Source organism: Poecilia reticulata, chromosome 9 (genome assembly GCF_904066995.2).
Source record: "Poecilia reticulata chromosome 9, P_reticulata-male-v2, whole genome shotgun sequence".
Lineage (NCBI taxonomy): Eukaryota > Metazoa > Chordata > Actinopteri > Cyprinodontiformes > Poeciliidae > Poecilia > Poecilia reticulata.
This window is the reverse complement of record NC_088838.1, coordinates 14798699-14815257: the sequence shown is the minus strand read 5'-3', so window position 1 is coordinate 14815257 and position 16559 is coordinate 14798699. Positions and strand designations below refer to the sequence as shown.

The following is a 16559-nucleotide window of genomic DNA, read 5'->3' as shown; positions in this document are numbered from 1 at the left end:
TACTGCCAATTTCTGTACAGTCGTTCTAACTTAAAGTAACATAAAGGTAGTTGTATTTTTTGTACCGCAATCTGACTGGAGAGCCGTATTTTAAAGTGAACTTGCACTTCTTCATACTTTGTGCAGAATGATGTTTCTGTTGTATTCTTCTATTCTGCTTCATTTTCAAAATATATCTCAGCTCTACAAATAAACTGACTGTAAAACAATCACCACTGAATAAATAAAATATTCTGAAAATGATTAATTCCATATACTTTTACAAGAATTCAAAGAAATGTCCATTTATGTACGTTTAATTTTAGTGAAATGCTTGGAAGGAAGCACAGACTGAAGAAAAAATGTGGCAGCGGCAGCAGGTGTGAATCGTTTCGCTTGTTTTTGTTTTCAAACTTTACTGGAAGATTTGTTCTAAAGTTTTTCATCTATCTGCTGTGACTCCTAGTTGCCCCTGTTTCTTTTCCTCTTCCTTTCCCTCCCTTTCCATGTCAGTCGCTCTCTCTTCCTCCGGCAGGTCTGATTTGCCAGAGCTGCAGCTGAACTCTGAGTAGCACTGTCTCCGGGAAAAAAACAAAGTGATCAATGTGAGAAGGCACGGGGCGCTCACGGACAGGCCAATCAATGGTGGAAAGAACCTTGCCCAGGGCCTTATGCAAATGGAAGCACGTCCTGTAACCTCAGGAGTGAACATGCGCACTAGATCAATGGGACGAGGGTAGAACCTTACAGCAAGATCAGCCTCAGCCAGTAAATATGTAATGATGAATCCCTGAAGATTTAACTGAACTCAAATGAACTTCATCCAGCTCGCTGTCTTATATCACAAAAAGGCGAAAGAGACCTTGTTGTGAAGAGGTGGGGTGGAAGGTGGGTGGAGCGGGACAAGTGAGATTAGACAGCCTTTGCAAAGTGATGCACTGAGGACAGATGGATTTTGCACTGTCTTGTCGGTTGTGATGAAGAAAAACAACAATAGTGAGAGAGAGAAAAAAAACAAGTGAGAGAAGACTTTCAAATAGTCATTACAATAATATAGTCAGATATGCAATAATTTCAAATGATATCGCCAGAGAAACCCATTTCTGTTTGGCATCTTTTGAGCTTAGACCTTTAATGATCTTTGAAAAAAACAAGTCAGCATGACAAATTATTTTAAACTAATATTTCAAAAGTAGTAATAGTCTAATACCAAAGGTAGGAGTTAACATCTAACTATAATCCTTCCCATGAAATGCTACCGAGTTTCTATCAAAATCTGGCTTCACCAGAAGTAGCACATCATGACAACAATGCCTTTCCATTGTGTCATTTACAATCATTCTTAGGAGTGTTGGACTGAGAAGTAGATCGTATGATGAGCTCAGAAGACTCATAGTTTCACCAGGTATTTGGCAATTGCTGCTGCCACTAGTCTGGTGGAGCTGAGTGGGCGAGGCAGAGCAGTGCTTTGTGAGGTGGAAGCTCGGCTACAGACTACTACACCTCCAAAAAGAGCTTTGTGGAAAAAGGCAGGGCTTAGAGAAAGCAAGCAAATGAAAGATTCAAAGCAACATTCCAGCTATGTTTTTGATGAGAGAACAACATACCATGATATAAAGCTAAAAAGTCAATTTTATATCATACCTACTCTTTAAAAACTAAAAATGTTTTATTCTTCATCCAATGCATCTCAGAAAACTGTGAAAGTAAAGTGAAGACATTTCACTCACCAAAGAGCATTAATGAGTTAAGTGTACCTGCATTTTGGACTAATTAAGCTGGACTTTTCACAGGTATTTTTCTTCATTCTGCTCCCATTAGCTGCCTAACGGCAAATACAGCATAATTTACCTTCTAACTAGTTTGTATGCAGCCTTTGGCAGGATGTGGTTTGTCTGTTTATCTTGTTACCAGCCAGTCAGATATCTTAATCTACAAGTACTGTAGGCAAGGGTCAGGAACACAAACAGCAAAGTAATAAGATTATTTGAAGCTGTTAGAGAAGCAGCAATTTTGTGAAAAGCATCAATATAACTGCCTAGAAATTTTTCCAAGAAAGACGCTGAAGTATTTTTAGGGAACTTTAAAATCCCAAAGCTAATTAAAAATAAGGTTAGAATTTCTCGTCTCATAAAAAAAAAAAAAAAGCGTCTAAATGCTGGATAAGTTCAAGTTAACTGTCCCTGAAACCAACCAATGATGAAATAAGTTAACTGTCACTTGTAAAAGAATGTACAATTATCTTGGTCCACCTAGCTTGCATTGCCTTCCAGTGCAATTCCGCTCAAAACAAGTTCTTGCTTCCTCCAAAGTCTGGACTTGGAATCTCGCTAGTCAATTTTCCACAGGGCCAATCAGTAAACAGAAAGAGAAGTAGTGAACGATAACGTTGATTTTCTGCACAGATTTAGAATGGTAGTCTGAAATGGCAGCAGAGGGAGTGAACAAAGTCATTCAGTTCCAGTTGGTCAAAAATATTCGCTTAACATCAACACCTGGCTGGTTCAGAACAGCACCTCCCTCCTTGCAGTGGACAAGGGTTGTTTACAGCACAAGCAATTTCCGGCAAGCTTCTTCTCAAACTGGCGCATTACATACGTCACAAGCAAATTCTAGTGAGCGGGTAAAATTTAAAACCACAACGCCAACGCAGTCCGCGCCTCCAAGAAGCAATCATTTCTCCATACCCGAGAGGCCCAGACCTTCCGTATGAAGCAAAGTGTAGCTCAAGGGTCAGGTTTTTACCAGGCTAGGGTCCGCCATAAATCCTGCAGTAACAGTAGGCAGTTAAATATTTGTTTAATAATGTACAATAATTATGGATGTCATTATAACTATTTACAACTAGGAAAACATTTAATTGTCACTGCTGTATTTGGAAAACTTAAAAACATTATTAGTTTATTATTTCATCTTTCATCTTACATTTGTTTACAAAGGCAATCTCAGTGAGACAAAGGGAGTCATTCTCAAGATAGTCTTTATAGTTCAAAACAGATATAATGGAATACAGATGAGGCTCTATTTGTTAGGAAGACAGTAAGCAAGTGAAAGGTGAAATAGGTATACTAGTACGACTACGACTACCACTAACAGCTATGATGCAGATATTACATTTATGGTTCTGAAAATAACGTTATTTGCTTAAGTCAATAACTCCAGCATGTGGTCAAACTTTTATGTAGAACAGTGATGATATTGAAAACTACATTGAATTTCCACAAAATATTCATGAAGCAAATTTTTATTTCACCATGTCCAGAATAAGTAATTGCTGGTGGACAAATGCAAAAAAAAAAAAAAAAAAATTTAATGTTAATAAAATTTTCACAAGTTGGTCAGGTTCAAAATGTTATGTATGGCAAATCGGAAGACGTAAAACAAGTAAAAAGAAAAACTGACTTTTTATAATGCTCTGAGATTGTGTTTGTTCTGCAGAAAACTACCATATTGGTAAATGAGAAAGTTATAGTTGTCTGCATGTTAAGGGAATAACATAATATAGAAGTATTTTTAATCCCAGCCTGCTCTCTGGCACCATGAAATGCAAGATACAAACCAAAGAAAAAAATGCTCCTGAAACATAGAGAGAAACACCAACAAAGGTGAGAATAATGGCGACATATTGAAGGGAATACTTCACAAAGCCTATTGTGTGAGTATCCTTTTCAGGCAGCAAACCCGCTGTAATTTGGTCTGCATCATCTGCCTCTAGTCACAATGCAGCACTACAGCTTTGAAATGGATGGCAAATGAAGGCCATTTGTACATAATCACAGCAGATAGAAGAATTCAGGAGCCCTACAATGTGCTGTTGAGGTGGAAAGAAAGACCTTGGTCTATCTGTGGCAGCCAGCGCGGCTAAGGTTCGGCGGGGGTGTCGAGGGGTCTTTCTTTTTCTCTCTTTTTTCTTTTTTTTTCAAGAAACAAGCAAATCAATTCAAATCAAATCAGCTTGCTAGCCGTGACATTTAAACAGTTCAATTTACATCCTTATGTTAAGAGGAGAGCCGCTCTCTAAGATCCCATTCATTCCCAAAGAAATTAGACGGCTATATTTCAGCCGCTTAATAGAGCAAATATGTAGCCGTACCAAGGAAGAAACCATGTCTTCTCAGGCCGTACAAAGGGCTAGGCATTGTGTGTCATTATGAGCGGAGGACAAAAACACAGACAGACATAACACACATAAAGTAGATGCGGGCACAATGCACGTTATGCATGCAGTACAGCATCCTTGCACAGATGAGTGTGTAGTGAAAAACATGAACGTATGCAGACATAGAGTCATTGCTGCTTAGTGTATATGCGGAGGGCTGCTGCCCTGCTGTGAAGGCTGGCAGGCACTTTTGTCATGGTGGTCCTTTTGTTTCACATCAAACAAAACGCCACAGCTTTGCATACGGCTCCACTAATTTCTGCTAGTGTGACCCAGCCATTTATCTTTGCCTCTCACCTTCTCCCCTCCTCTGCTCCCCCTATTGTGGCTCTGATAGCTGCTCTCCACCAAGCGCTGCTGCTCAGGACGATAGAGGCATCTTCAGGCCAGGGTTGACACAAATGTGCACGCTCTCATCACGCGTGCATGTGCACAAACACACATAATTAAGAAAATACAGACCTATACAATATGTGTGCGCCCACATGCAGACATAAACACCAAAATAAGTCTAAAGGCGGACAGACGCAGGAAACTGCACTAACAGTCAGATGCCCGCAGCTATGGAGAACCTTGAGATAAAAACAAACCAGAAGCAATAGATGGGCAGGCACTTAAGAGTTTCGAAGGCAGGCAAAACAAGCACGCAGCAATAAATGAAGGGCTTTTCAAAGCATTCATATGCAACAAACTTAAGTGATTTATTTTATTTGCATTGTGATGACCTCAGGTGAAGGTTGCACTACTTACAAAGTATTTTGAATGACTATCAATGTGGAGTAGTTTTGCACAAGTTAGAGGGTTATACTTGAAGTTTAGCAATATGTGCTTGTACTGTATGCTCATTGACTATAAATATACATATATGGCCAGGTGAAACCATGCTGAACACTGATACTACTGTGTCAATATGGAACCTAGAAGAATCACATTGAAACAGCAAATACCTATCAGATTATCAAATATTAAGTAACCAATAAAATTCTACTTGAATAACAAAACCATAGAAGCAGCAGACAAAGGAGTATCAGGCAAAATAGAGGCATATTTCCTTTTTGTGTCAAAGCTTTGTGATCCTATGATAATTTAGTGTTAGTATTATCTAATCAAATCTGATGAACCAGAAGTTGACAATTTCAAACACATTTAAAGATGGAAGAACACTAACAAATGAGAAAAAAGAGATGCACTGGATATAAAGCTGTTTTTCTTACACAGCATACATTAAAGCTGGTAAACCATTTAACAGGGTTGCATTAGTAAAAACAAACAAACAAACAATGAAAATAGAAGTCTGCTGGACAAAGATAACTTGTGCCATAATTCCATGAGACAACAGCAACGACAAAGGTAAGGGTATCCACAGTTAGTAAATGTAATAAAATCAAGAAATGTTTCATTTTACAATTATCCAAAATTACAGTAAAACTAATGCATAAAAAGAATGGCTCTTCAAGATAATTTGGAAATATGAACTTGTTGCATTCACATCAGAACTTAAAAGGAAAAGGGTGCCATTCTTCCTCTATTTCAGCTGTGAATCTCTGCCTCAAGTCCTTTAAGTCTTGTTTTTATGAGTAGAAAGACGGATTCTGGATCTAAACATCAAGGCTCTGTCAGCAATGTCAAGACAGCTACTTTGTCCTGTCATGGTAAAGAAGAAGCTGAGCTGAGCAAGACAGTAAATCTTACAATTTACTTTTTGATCCAAATTCTAACCATCAATAGTCATAAAATAAGGTGAAAATAATTTTTTTAATGAAAGTATCTCTGTAGTGTGGCAGGGTTCTGCTTAGAGATAAGGTGAAGATCATCATCAGCTCAAACTAGAGGTGCTGCTTCTCAACATGGAAAAGGTTTTTTTTAGGTTGTTGTCAGTGTGAGGAGAACTAAGGGGCAAACATGGAACATAATGGAGGGGTAGTATTTATCTTTTTGCCCATGAATATCTTGGGAAAATATTTAAAGCTAGTTATTGGGAAGATGTCTTCCTATACATCCTGTACGCATAACCTTGTGATCCAATGAGAAAAGGTGACTGAATTAATTACTTCTCTTAAATAGTAGGTTTGATTTAAAATAGGATAATTTGGAAATAAAGATTGTTGAAAAAGTATTAAAAGATCAGCAAAAAGCTACATTGAACGCTGTGACCTGGGGTCCTACATGGAAAGCATAAATAGCAATAACCTACCCATCTCAGCACGCGAGATTGGAGGACAAAAAAAAAGGAGAAGGAAAAAAACGGTAGAATGGAACTTGAGTGTAAATACCAGAGCACGGATGAAAACTGAGGTGGTATGGCTAATTAATGATTTTGTAAACAAAGTTAAAGCTGAACTGTTGCCGTTATTTAGAGAAATGACTGTGACCTTGTTTAGAAAACACAAAGTGAAATAAAATGATTAAAACTACAAGCACAAGTTGTAAATATAATTATGGAAAACTGAACTGGAGATATCCTGAAAAAAATAAAATCCCTGCCTGTCTCACCTGAGCAATCTCATCCCACATCTGACACCTGCCACAGCACACATTATACTTACACAAACAAAACCGAGGATGCCAGAGAAAGACTGCACATCAACAGAACGAACACTGAATTGAAACAGATGGCATTACAGAGAAACTGTGCAGACAGCTTTCCGGAAAGCATGTACAGTTTATATACAGCGTGTTTCACACAGGACACTCAAAAATCTGCAACTATGTTTCCGAGGAGCTGTTGTAGTGGCTGGCTGGTTGGCATCCACAATTTCCTGTACTGGGGGACAGATGCATTCTTACGTAAGGCATTATATAATGCTGTCCTGTCCTATAAATTAAGTCCCATCCATCAATTTGTAAGAGATGCTTAAACATGGTCTGGAGATGGTTAGACAGAATTTTTTCAACATAACTACCACAACTTTATACATGGATCTAAATATCAAGCTCAGTTAATTAGAAAGTTGATTTATTTCAGTATTTCTCTTCAATAAGTGAGACAGATAGTCTATAGATGTTTGAAAAGCATAATATTATGTAAGATCAATGAAAAAGCCTTGTTAAATAAGAAATGTCAGTTTGCTTAAAATGATGTCCATGTACTATAAAGTGTATGCACTCCATTCATGGTCAAGTCTCCTCTTGCATGGGGGACATGGACCAGCCTGTGGCTCTGTTGAGGAGTTCAGGAAGCCCAGGTTCTTTAATGCTTTAATAGTGGGCATTCAGGTTGTCTGGATAATTGACTTATTTTGTGTGTATTTGGTGTATCTAATTTACTTCCTTGCTTCCTCTATGGATTTCTTTACAGGGTTTACGTCAGGAACCCAATCAAGCATAGTGATACCATGGTCATTAAATTAAGTATTAGTAGTTTTGGCTGGGTGTATCATGTCCTGCTGGAAAACAAAATCTACATCTCCATAAGGCTTGTGAGCAGATGGAGGCATCAAGTGCTGTAGTGTTTCCTGGTAAATGTCTTGGTCTTATAAAAAATAAAAAACAAGGGGGTGGATCGAAACCCGCAGATTAACTCCCCATATCATCACAGACTGAGGAAAAGTTAGACTGGTTGACCAGCAATGGCTATTGTGTGCCTTTCCAAATCATTTCAAAATGAAATTCAAAATATTCTGGAATATGTCTGGAAATAATTACTTTCAATGACAGAGCAACAGCCCTGTCCTTTCCCTTCTTAGCCCATGTCAGACAAGTCTGATATTTCTAGTTCAGGAAGGACCTAACAATAGGGATGCACCATTGTGTATGAACATGTTATTCCTACAATGATGAAGTACCATAATATTCATCTTGAAAATGTATGTTTCTTCCTAAAATTTATGCAGTGGTTTCTGAAAACTGAATCTTGTGTTTGTTTTTTTTGTTATATGCCTATGTTGTTATCAATGTCAATATTCATCACTATGAGTGGAATATATATGTTTATTTAAATTACTGAAATAGAATAGTGTCAAGATGTTGCATAATTCACTGAGACACATCTGTCCTCCTGTGATTTTTAGTGATGGACACAGATGAAAAGAATAAAAAGAAAGCAAAGCAGAGCCTCCGGTCTCACCAAAACGTTTCTTTTTCTGATCGGATTTACTGGGATATTTTGATGTTATGACACAAGCGGTAAAAGTAAACCAGCAAAACAGAAAGGTGATATTATGTAACAACTCATGTATGAGCTCAATATACAGTGAGACAGATGGGTGACAACTGGTACAAAACTTGTTATAATCGGTATGCTACGGGTTAAAAAGAAACGGTTTTGGACAACCGAGGGAATGCAATTTGTGGTGCTTTCAAACTTTACAGCTCAGAGAGCTGAAGACGGAGGAAACAACACAGTGGCCGAAGGTCTGAGGTAGGAAAAGAGAAGACCACAGATGGATGGATGAATTTATATGAAGTGACAAATGTGCTAGACTGGAGAAGCACACAGCAGTCGAACTTTACAGTACTACTCTCTGTTTACCTGCCTTAGCTCCTACTCAAAGGCAGTTTGTTAGCCTTTGATGCATCTATAATTAGTCAGTACACACTGTGAAGTGTTTAAAAAGAATCAAATTGCATTGAAACACTTGAGTGCTCTAAACACTGGCTAACATGCTCTGCGGCGAGGGGAGCGAGCAGGAGAAATTAATGTTGGGCCTTTTGATGTGCTTGATCAGAAACGTATTTATTAACTGCAAAGGGGAGCGGTAATTAACCCGCAGACAGCTTGTTTTCTCTGGGTCTTCTCGTGTGTCAAATGGTTCATCCCGAAAGGCTCCGCTCGCCACATGCCAGCTCATGCACACACATTCCATCCCTTTGGACCACTTTCTCCTCAATTAAGTAGACTGTGAGTGTGTGTATGTACTGTACATGTGTGTAGTTGTGCTGACATGAGTGGATAAGGGAATGCATAACAAGAATAAAAGAATTGCATACTGATGGATTTAAAACCTGAGATTTAATATAATAATCTTGCATGTATGTAAGAAAGAAGATGTGTTTTTTTGGTACTACCAAAAGACAAACAGCTTGTGGTAAAGCACTTAAACTTTAAAATAATAAAATAACGTCCTATGTAGAAATTAAAAAAAGAAACAGAAACTGATGACTTTAAGTTAAAGATCACACAAACACCTGAAACAGCACAATTTAACTATATTGCCTCCAAAAGTAAAAGCATCTTTTAAATGACTTTTTTCCCATTATGCATTATACTTTGCATTGACATACATATGATCTATATTCATAATTGTTGCAGGGTTTTCATATGACAAGGACATGACATAAAGGTAGTGAGTAAGGCGCTCACCGAGTTTTTCCTTGCACACTCACACAAAGAGAAAGAATATGAAAAAAACACAGAGACTGAAAGATTCAAATAGAGAGAATAGACTGTCTTCGTCACACAGTGAGAAAACCCAAGAGAACATGAGTCTGTCACAGACAAAACACCACATGAATATTTAGTAGTTAAATTAAAATTACAAAATAGCGAAACAAAAAAAAGAGTAGGTGAAAGAGATGGACAGAAAATATCCCTGTGAACACCAGTGGGACAAGTCCAACTCTTTAATTCCCCACTACCCATGCTAACATTGTGCTGCCCGTCTCCTCCCCCCTTCATTTTAAAGAAAAGGAGAAAGCAATCTCCCAAATAATACAGGAAGTAGTGAGCCTCGCAGTATATCCCCTATATCAAACCAAACAGTCCAATGTATCAGCAGAGGTAATGAAGTGTAGTGCTTTGAAGTAATAGTATTGCAAATCTTTATGAAAAAGCAAAAGCAGTTAACAAGACATCCGGCATTGTTCCACATTAAAATTTCAGAATTTAAAAGTATTTTTCATGCATTTATGAATCCTATCAATACTACATGATGTATATTGTTTGGGAAACATAAAGCAGCAGGATGCATGCTAGAAGAAAATGACATTGGAGAAGGCAACCTTCAACATATTTGTTACTTACCGTATACACTTATGTGGGAACAGTACATAGTTTCAAATTACTTTATCACAACACAAAAGAAAATAGTTTTAAGTATTGATTTGACTTTGATGATCAGTTCATCTTAATCCCACAGTGCATCTGTGGTGCTATGGCTGCAGTGGGTCTATACCCTTTTTTCTTGCAGGGTTCTGGAGACAGGCCTTCTGCAGGTGTTACAATTTGCCCTGATTGGTGCTCTGCTGCTTCAAAGCTGCCATGCATGAAGCAGACAGGAGGCTTTTCAAACTCCCTCGTCAGAACTCCATTTGGTTTGGTTTGTATCTTTTGTTTGGGTTTTGTTAGGTTTGTTTTGCATTTGCTTGTTTCTGGTTCGCTATGTGTTTTTGCATTAATCTATTTTGGGGTCTCATTTCAAGTATTCCTTGGTCCTTTAGTATAATTTAATAAATTCAATTTTCACTCAGTCAGAAAATCCTTGATGTTACCCCACAAAACGAGCCTGGTGGACGTAAAAAAACAACGGACACGTTAATATTAGGAATCGTCACGCATGAAGTCCACATAACGTTTTAAAGTACAACAGTACAGCACCTTTTAAAAATATCCATACCCCTTTTCTGTATTTATCACATTACTACAAAAAATGTGTGGGGTGTTGCTGGAATATATATGGGATTCTGTTGCCTTTAGGGTCTTTCTGGTCTACGTGTACCCACTGATGGAGTTGTATTTACATTCTTCAAAACAAAGTTCTCGATTTACCGGTTTATTTATATTCCAAACCTAACTTAAGGTTATGAGATATGAATCATGAAGACTGAGATCCTGGATAGAAGGGGCTTAAATAAGCTTGCTCCAAAGCAGGCTGGACTTGGTCAAACATATGATCAGAATAACTTTTGGGCGCATCCAGATGGAAGGAGACCCTGGCGCAGACTAAGATCCTGCAGGAGGTTGTGTGTTGTATATAAGATGTTCAAATTTATTAATGGTGTTTCTCAATTAAATGCAGTTTAAAACCTCCTAAACCCTATTCATGACTCTGCATGTATCTGCAACAAACATGTCTGTGCCATGTTTGTTGGTTGTTTTGAAGGTTAGACTTATACTGGGATGAAATTACACACTAGGGCCTCTTATTTTGCATTGCATTTTAATCATGGTCATGGGAGAAAAGGATGTTGGATATAAATACACATCACTAATCTCAAATCTCTTTTGCAAAAACAAAAAAGGAAACAAAAATAATTTCAACAGTCACATTTCTTCCACTTCTCATTTATCAGCAACATTGTGTTGGTCTATCAGTAAATATCAAATACATAGAGTTTTAATTGAAAATCAGTTTAATTTCCCTCCCACCAGTTTCCATCCTATCCACGTCTTGTCTTAAGAGATTTTGTTCTGTGTTAATGTCTGTTTTTTTCCGTCTTGCATGTTTTATGGAGGATCTGAAATGTAAGAGTCTCTGCACAACGTTAAACTGATACTTTGATAAGGCATCTTTTGATTAAATTTAGCATTCAGTTTTTTTAAAGGCATCAGTTAGGAGTACAAAAATGGTGGGAAAATGTTTAAATTTACCAAAGTCTAAATTTATACATTTCACACAGTGCTGTGTACACTACTGAGATCTGCTGCTCATTTATACATTTTCAGTGTTTCATGTTAAGCTGCAAGCCTGACTCTAGTTTTGTAGATAAAACAAAAGAATGATGTTCAGCATCTCAATGTGTCTTTAATTAATAGGAGGTAAGAAGGGCAGGTGAAAAACTAGCACACTTACCAGCTCAACGAAAGACAGGCCTCCGTAGCTGTGGGCAATAATGAAGACATTCTTGGCAGCAGCTTTGGACACAAAGTGGTCCCACACGTAGAGCACGTGTTCTTCAGAGGAGGTGTTTTCCTTTAACAGAGAAAAACAAAATCAAATGTCACATCTGTATCAGAGAGAAACAGAAATACACTTAAGCAGACTTTGCCTAATCAGTTAAAGAATCAGTATTTATTAAACTGTATTTATGCTTTCTTTCTAAAATATTAGATCCTTAACTCTAAAGCCCAGCAAAATTGGAAAAAAAAAAATATTTAAAAAGTGGCATTAGCCTAAGGTAGCTTTAATAAAAAGCCACAGTTCAGCAGATCAATAAGTCTTGCATTTTGCAAATGCCCTAGATGTAAAACTCAATAGTGAGGATGACATAACATTTAAATCTTAATTTGTAGCCCACTGCTGAATCAATGGCCCATCCAAACACCAGTGAGGGCATAATAGGAAGACACTAAAAGAAGGTCAAAAGGAAAAAAAAAAGCAACAGCAAATAGGAGATAAAAACATTCTGCCAATGTACTCACATCAATCTCATCTGTATGTATACAGACACACAGGCATCCAGGTTCGTGGAACTGAGAGACATGTTTAATTAACCTGAGATGTAAGTGCTTATCCAAGGCTAGCAGTGAACAATAGTAAAAGTACAGGCCAGAAAAGGGCAACCGTTAATGAACTTGGGACATTGATTCTAGGCTTTGATTTCCTATCAAACTGTCTGGTTCACAATAGAAATCAACAACGCATACCCACAAGAGAATGCTCTCCACCCAGAGCCTCGCTGACTGGAAACACCTGTATCTTCCAAAGCAACTCTGCACCATGCCAGAGAAATGCTACCCCCACAACACACAACCACACTGACAAGCACCCGCATTTCTACTAATTAGCATACCTATGCATGTAAAAAAAAAAAATAATAATAATATCTGAAAATAAACAAACACACGGCCTATGGAGAATGGAGCCTCATCTGTTAATTGAGTGTCAAACTGTTCAATGTGACTCAAAACAAATAATTAGCAATATAAGGTAAAGGACAAAGGATGTCTCTTCGGAGACTATCCTGTTAGTTTCCATAAATGTGATTGCATTTTAATAAGATAGTGCATTACAACAGAAAGATAATTACTTTAACTTTCACTTTCCAAAAGGTGGTAATTGAGGAGAAAGTGTAGAACAAAAACACACATACACAAACGCGTAACAGAATGTGGTTTAAACAGAACTTTTAGAGGATAGTAAACCCCCCTTTGAATTGATGAGTGTTTTGCTTGCCTGCATCTGTGCGTACAAGTCTGTGTAAGCTTGTAGCATTTGATGATGTGCTGATGTGTATTTTTTAGTCGTGGTGTTTGTCTAGAACTAAATTAACCTGTCAGGCTGTTTGTGTTTGCGCCATATTAGCATGTGGGGGTTGTAGTGTCAGCGCTAACCTCAGTTCACAGAGTGTGATGCAAGAGCGGGCAACTCAACGTTGCCCTGCCCTTCTACCGTCAGTGCAGCGCACTTGTTTCACTGTGTGCGTGTTGTGTTTGCGTGTGCGTGGGTACGTGTATGGGTTCTGGGCATGTGCGCGATGGCTGGCTGAAGCAGAGTTGTCTGTCTGAAAGGCTGTGACATCAAAGTGCTTTGAAGTCTCCCTGCTCTCTCCTCCACCACGTCACCCTTCATCTATGAGGCTCATTTCATTAGTCTGCCTCCCCACCCTCACTTTCTCGCTCTTGTCTATATTCTTTGCTCCTCCACAGATGCCACCTGTTTTCTTTCACACACCTTTTTCTCTCCTTTTGTCCTCCTCTCTAGTCAACCTTTACTGGAGAGGCCTGACATGGGTTTGTGACTGTATGCAGCTCTTTTAAGTCTGTGCATGTCGCCTCTCCTCCACATTCAAAATAGTCTTAACAATATGCAGGCTAATCAGAATTAGTGTCTTGCAAAAGTATCCATGGAATCTTGATATTTTCTCATCTTGCAGCAAATTTCAATAGATTTTATTGATATTGTATATTACAGACCAACACAGAATAGTAAAGGGTTTTATTTTCAAATCGTTGAGCCCCTTTCAATAAATTAAAATCTGCTGCAACCACCAATCTACAAAAGTCACCAATTTTGTAAATAAAGTTGAATAATGTTTATTTTAACGTCAGGATGAATTCACTTGTTCTGTGACGGCCTAAGTGGGTTTGATAGAGAACATTAGAGAGCAAGCAACCTCATGAAGACCAAGGAGCCCAGCAGACAGATCAGGGATAAAGTTGTAGAGAAGTTCAAAGAAGAGATAAATTATAAAAGTTTAATCATCTCATTGAGAACGTTCATCATTTGAAAGTGCAAAAAGCATGACATAACTGCAGACCTATCTACACAAGGCTGTCCTAAGTTGACTGGATGGGGATTAAGGGCATTGAAAAGAGAAGCAACCAAAAGGCACTTTAGTAACTCTGGAGGAGTACCGGAGATCCACAGTCTAGGTGGAAAGATAGACAGGACAACCATTAGTTGTGCCCTCCAAAAATTAATTATTACTTAAGAAAGACTAGAAAGAATCCAGGAAAACTAGTAGTAGTTTGTCACAAGCCACAAAGTGAATATGAAAGAGTAAGCATGATTAGGTAAGACCAAACTGCAACTTTCTGGACCAACATGCAAGCGCTGCAAATAACTGCAAAGTGAAATATTGCCACCAGGACAAAATACACGCTGGCAAAAAACAGGAAGGTTGGTCAAAATTGATAAGGAAATGGTGACAGCAAATACAAGACAATTCTGGAAGAAGACCTTTTAGAGGCTGCTGAAGATTTCAAACTAGGGCTCATAGCATAATAACGGCCCTAATCAAGCTACCAGATCTTCAAAGCAATACTTTAACTCGAAGCATATTACTATGCAAGAATGGCTCACCCCAACTACAGCCCTAGATCAAAACAATATATTCCAATCTGACTGATCTTAATCTACCAATACACCAATACAAATGTTGGTTTGTAGATCTGAATATGTGATAGAGTCATATCCAAAAAATGTACACCTTTATGGGAAGGAAGTAGGTGATAATGGTAAATGTTCCGACTTTAAATAGCTGTTTTTCAGTCATATTAGCCATTCAATGGGCTTTGTATTGGAGTTAGGTAGACAACCTGGGGAAAAGTGAAAATCCCAGGTGGATTTAAGTCCACAACTTTCCAACTGAAACATGATTACTCTTCTCATTAAGTACAGTCACCTACATTTAGATGCATGCTGGTTTTCAAAGTTTACTACTTTATGGTTCCAAATCCCAATTAAATACATTGATCTGAGACTGTAGGTTAAAAACAATTCTAAAGGGATGTGAATTTCTTTTAAAAAAGCACGGTAGCATACAGGTGATAATAAATGTTTAATAAATATTTCCCAGACTGCAGACTGATGTCTTCAGTTTGACAAAGCGAGCCCTTGATTCCACCCCCACCAATTTGCTGATACACTAGCAGCAAAAACAATGTGACTGAATACCTGGCATAGTGCGGTACTGAATAATCTAAACAACATTAGTTTACTGCTGCAATTATTTCCTGAGGTTAATTCGCTGAAGTGGAGCATGTCGCCCTGCGAGACCGACTTCCTGTCACAAGCTCTCACACAAGGTATTTTATTTTTTTATGCTTTTCTTCCCAGAGTTTTTCTACACAGTCTGTGCTGCTTTTGTGTGTTTGTGTGTGCATCTGCCAGCCTTGTCAGAATAGCATTCAAACTGTGCACCTGTTGCCATCTTTCTTCAACCATGACTGTCAAGGGACATTTGAGGGAGGATGCTGTTTGTGCATGCGATGAGTGGATGTAAAGGGATCTATGGTTTTTCCACAGAGAATACAAAGCAGAAAAAAATCTATTATAAAACTAAGACAGAGTCAGGTCCAAACAATCTTAAGAAGCTGACAGCTAACTATTATCAATCAATCAACTAGACATAATGTTGTCAAAAGTACTGGAATATATAAAGTTATCTTTTTTTTTATTGTTTTTATAATTATATGGTAATTCCCTGAAACAACATGGCTTTTAATTTTCAAGTTTTGGGGATGTTCCAATTTACTTTAAATTACCTAAAAATCTTTCATTTTGCTTATAGAGTCACATTTAATTGCATGCCTCTAATGGACACAAACGCAACACGCACCCATACGCACAGTCACTTTCACACACATGCTCCTGATTTCCTAAATCTAGCCCAGTTTAATACTGGTCCTGTGTTTATTCACTGTGATGAGAAGCAGGGAGAGGAGAGCAAAAGAGATGGGTTGCACAGCAGCCAGAATAACGGGACCAAAGCCAACACAAACCCAATGTCTGACCAACACAGGAAACAATGAATCCAACAACATCAACACACTCTGACAAACAACAAGTTAAGACCTCCCTGCTCCTCTGTCTGCTCATCCTCCTTCACCGAAATGACAGAAAACAACTGAAAGTGCTGAAGTTTCTGGCTAGAAGACAGTCAGCAGCGTGGAACCGGAAAGCATCTCGTGGGCAAGAGCCATTTTGCTTTTTTTGCACTCCTCTACAAACCTTTTAGGGAGTGCCAAAACTGTCCAAACAGTGTCACGGGATTCCTAAACAACTTTATTGGATGTGGACTCTTTAGCCAGTGCAGTGAT

At 38.2% G+C, this 16559-nt stretch overlaps 1 protein-coding gene across 3 annotated transcripts in view; it reads right to left on the bottom strand.

Annotated features, from left to right (window-relative positions):
* The window catches only part of arb2a (ARB2 cotranscriptional regulator A), a 161480-nt gene that overhangs the window by 73233 nt on the left and 71688 nt on the right, over positions 1 to 16559 (bottom strand). For all 3 annotated transcript variants that reach the window (XM_081610588.1, XM_081610587.1, XM_008418923.3), the window contains exon 8: positions 11869 to 11988. In XM_081610588.1, coding sequence (XP_081466714.1) covers positions 11869 to 11988 — 120 coding nt within the window. The remainder of the gene's footprint in view (positions 1 to 11868; positions 11989 to 16559) is intronic.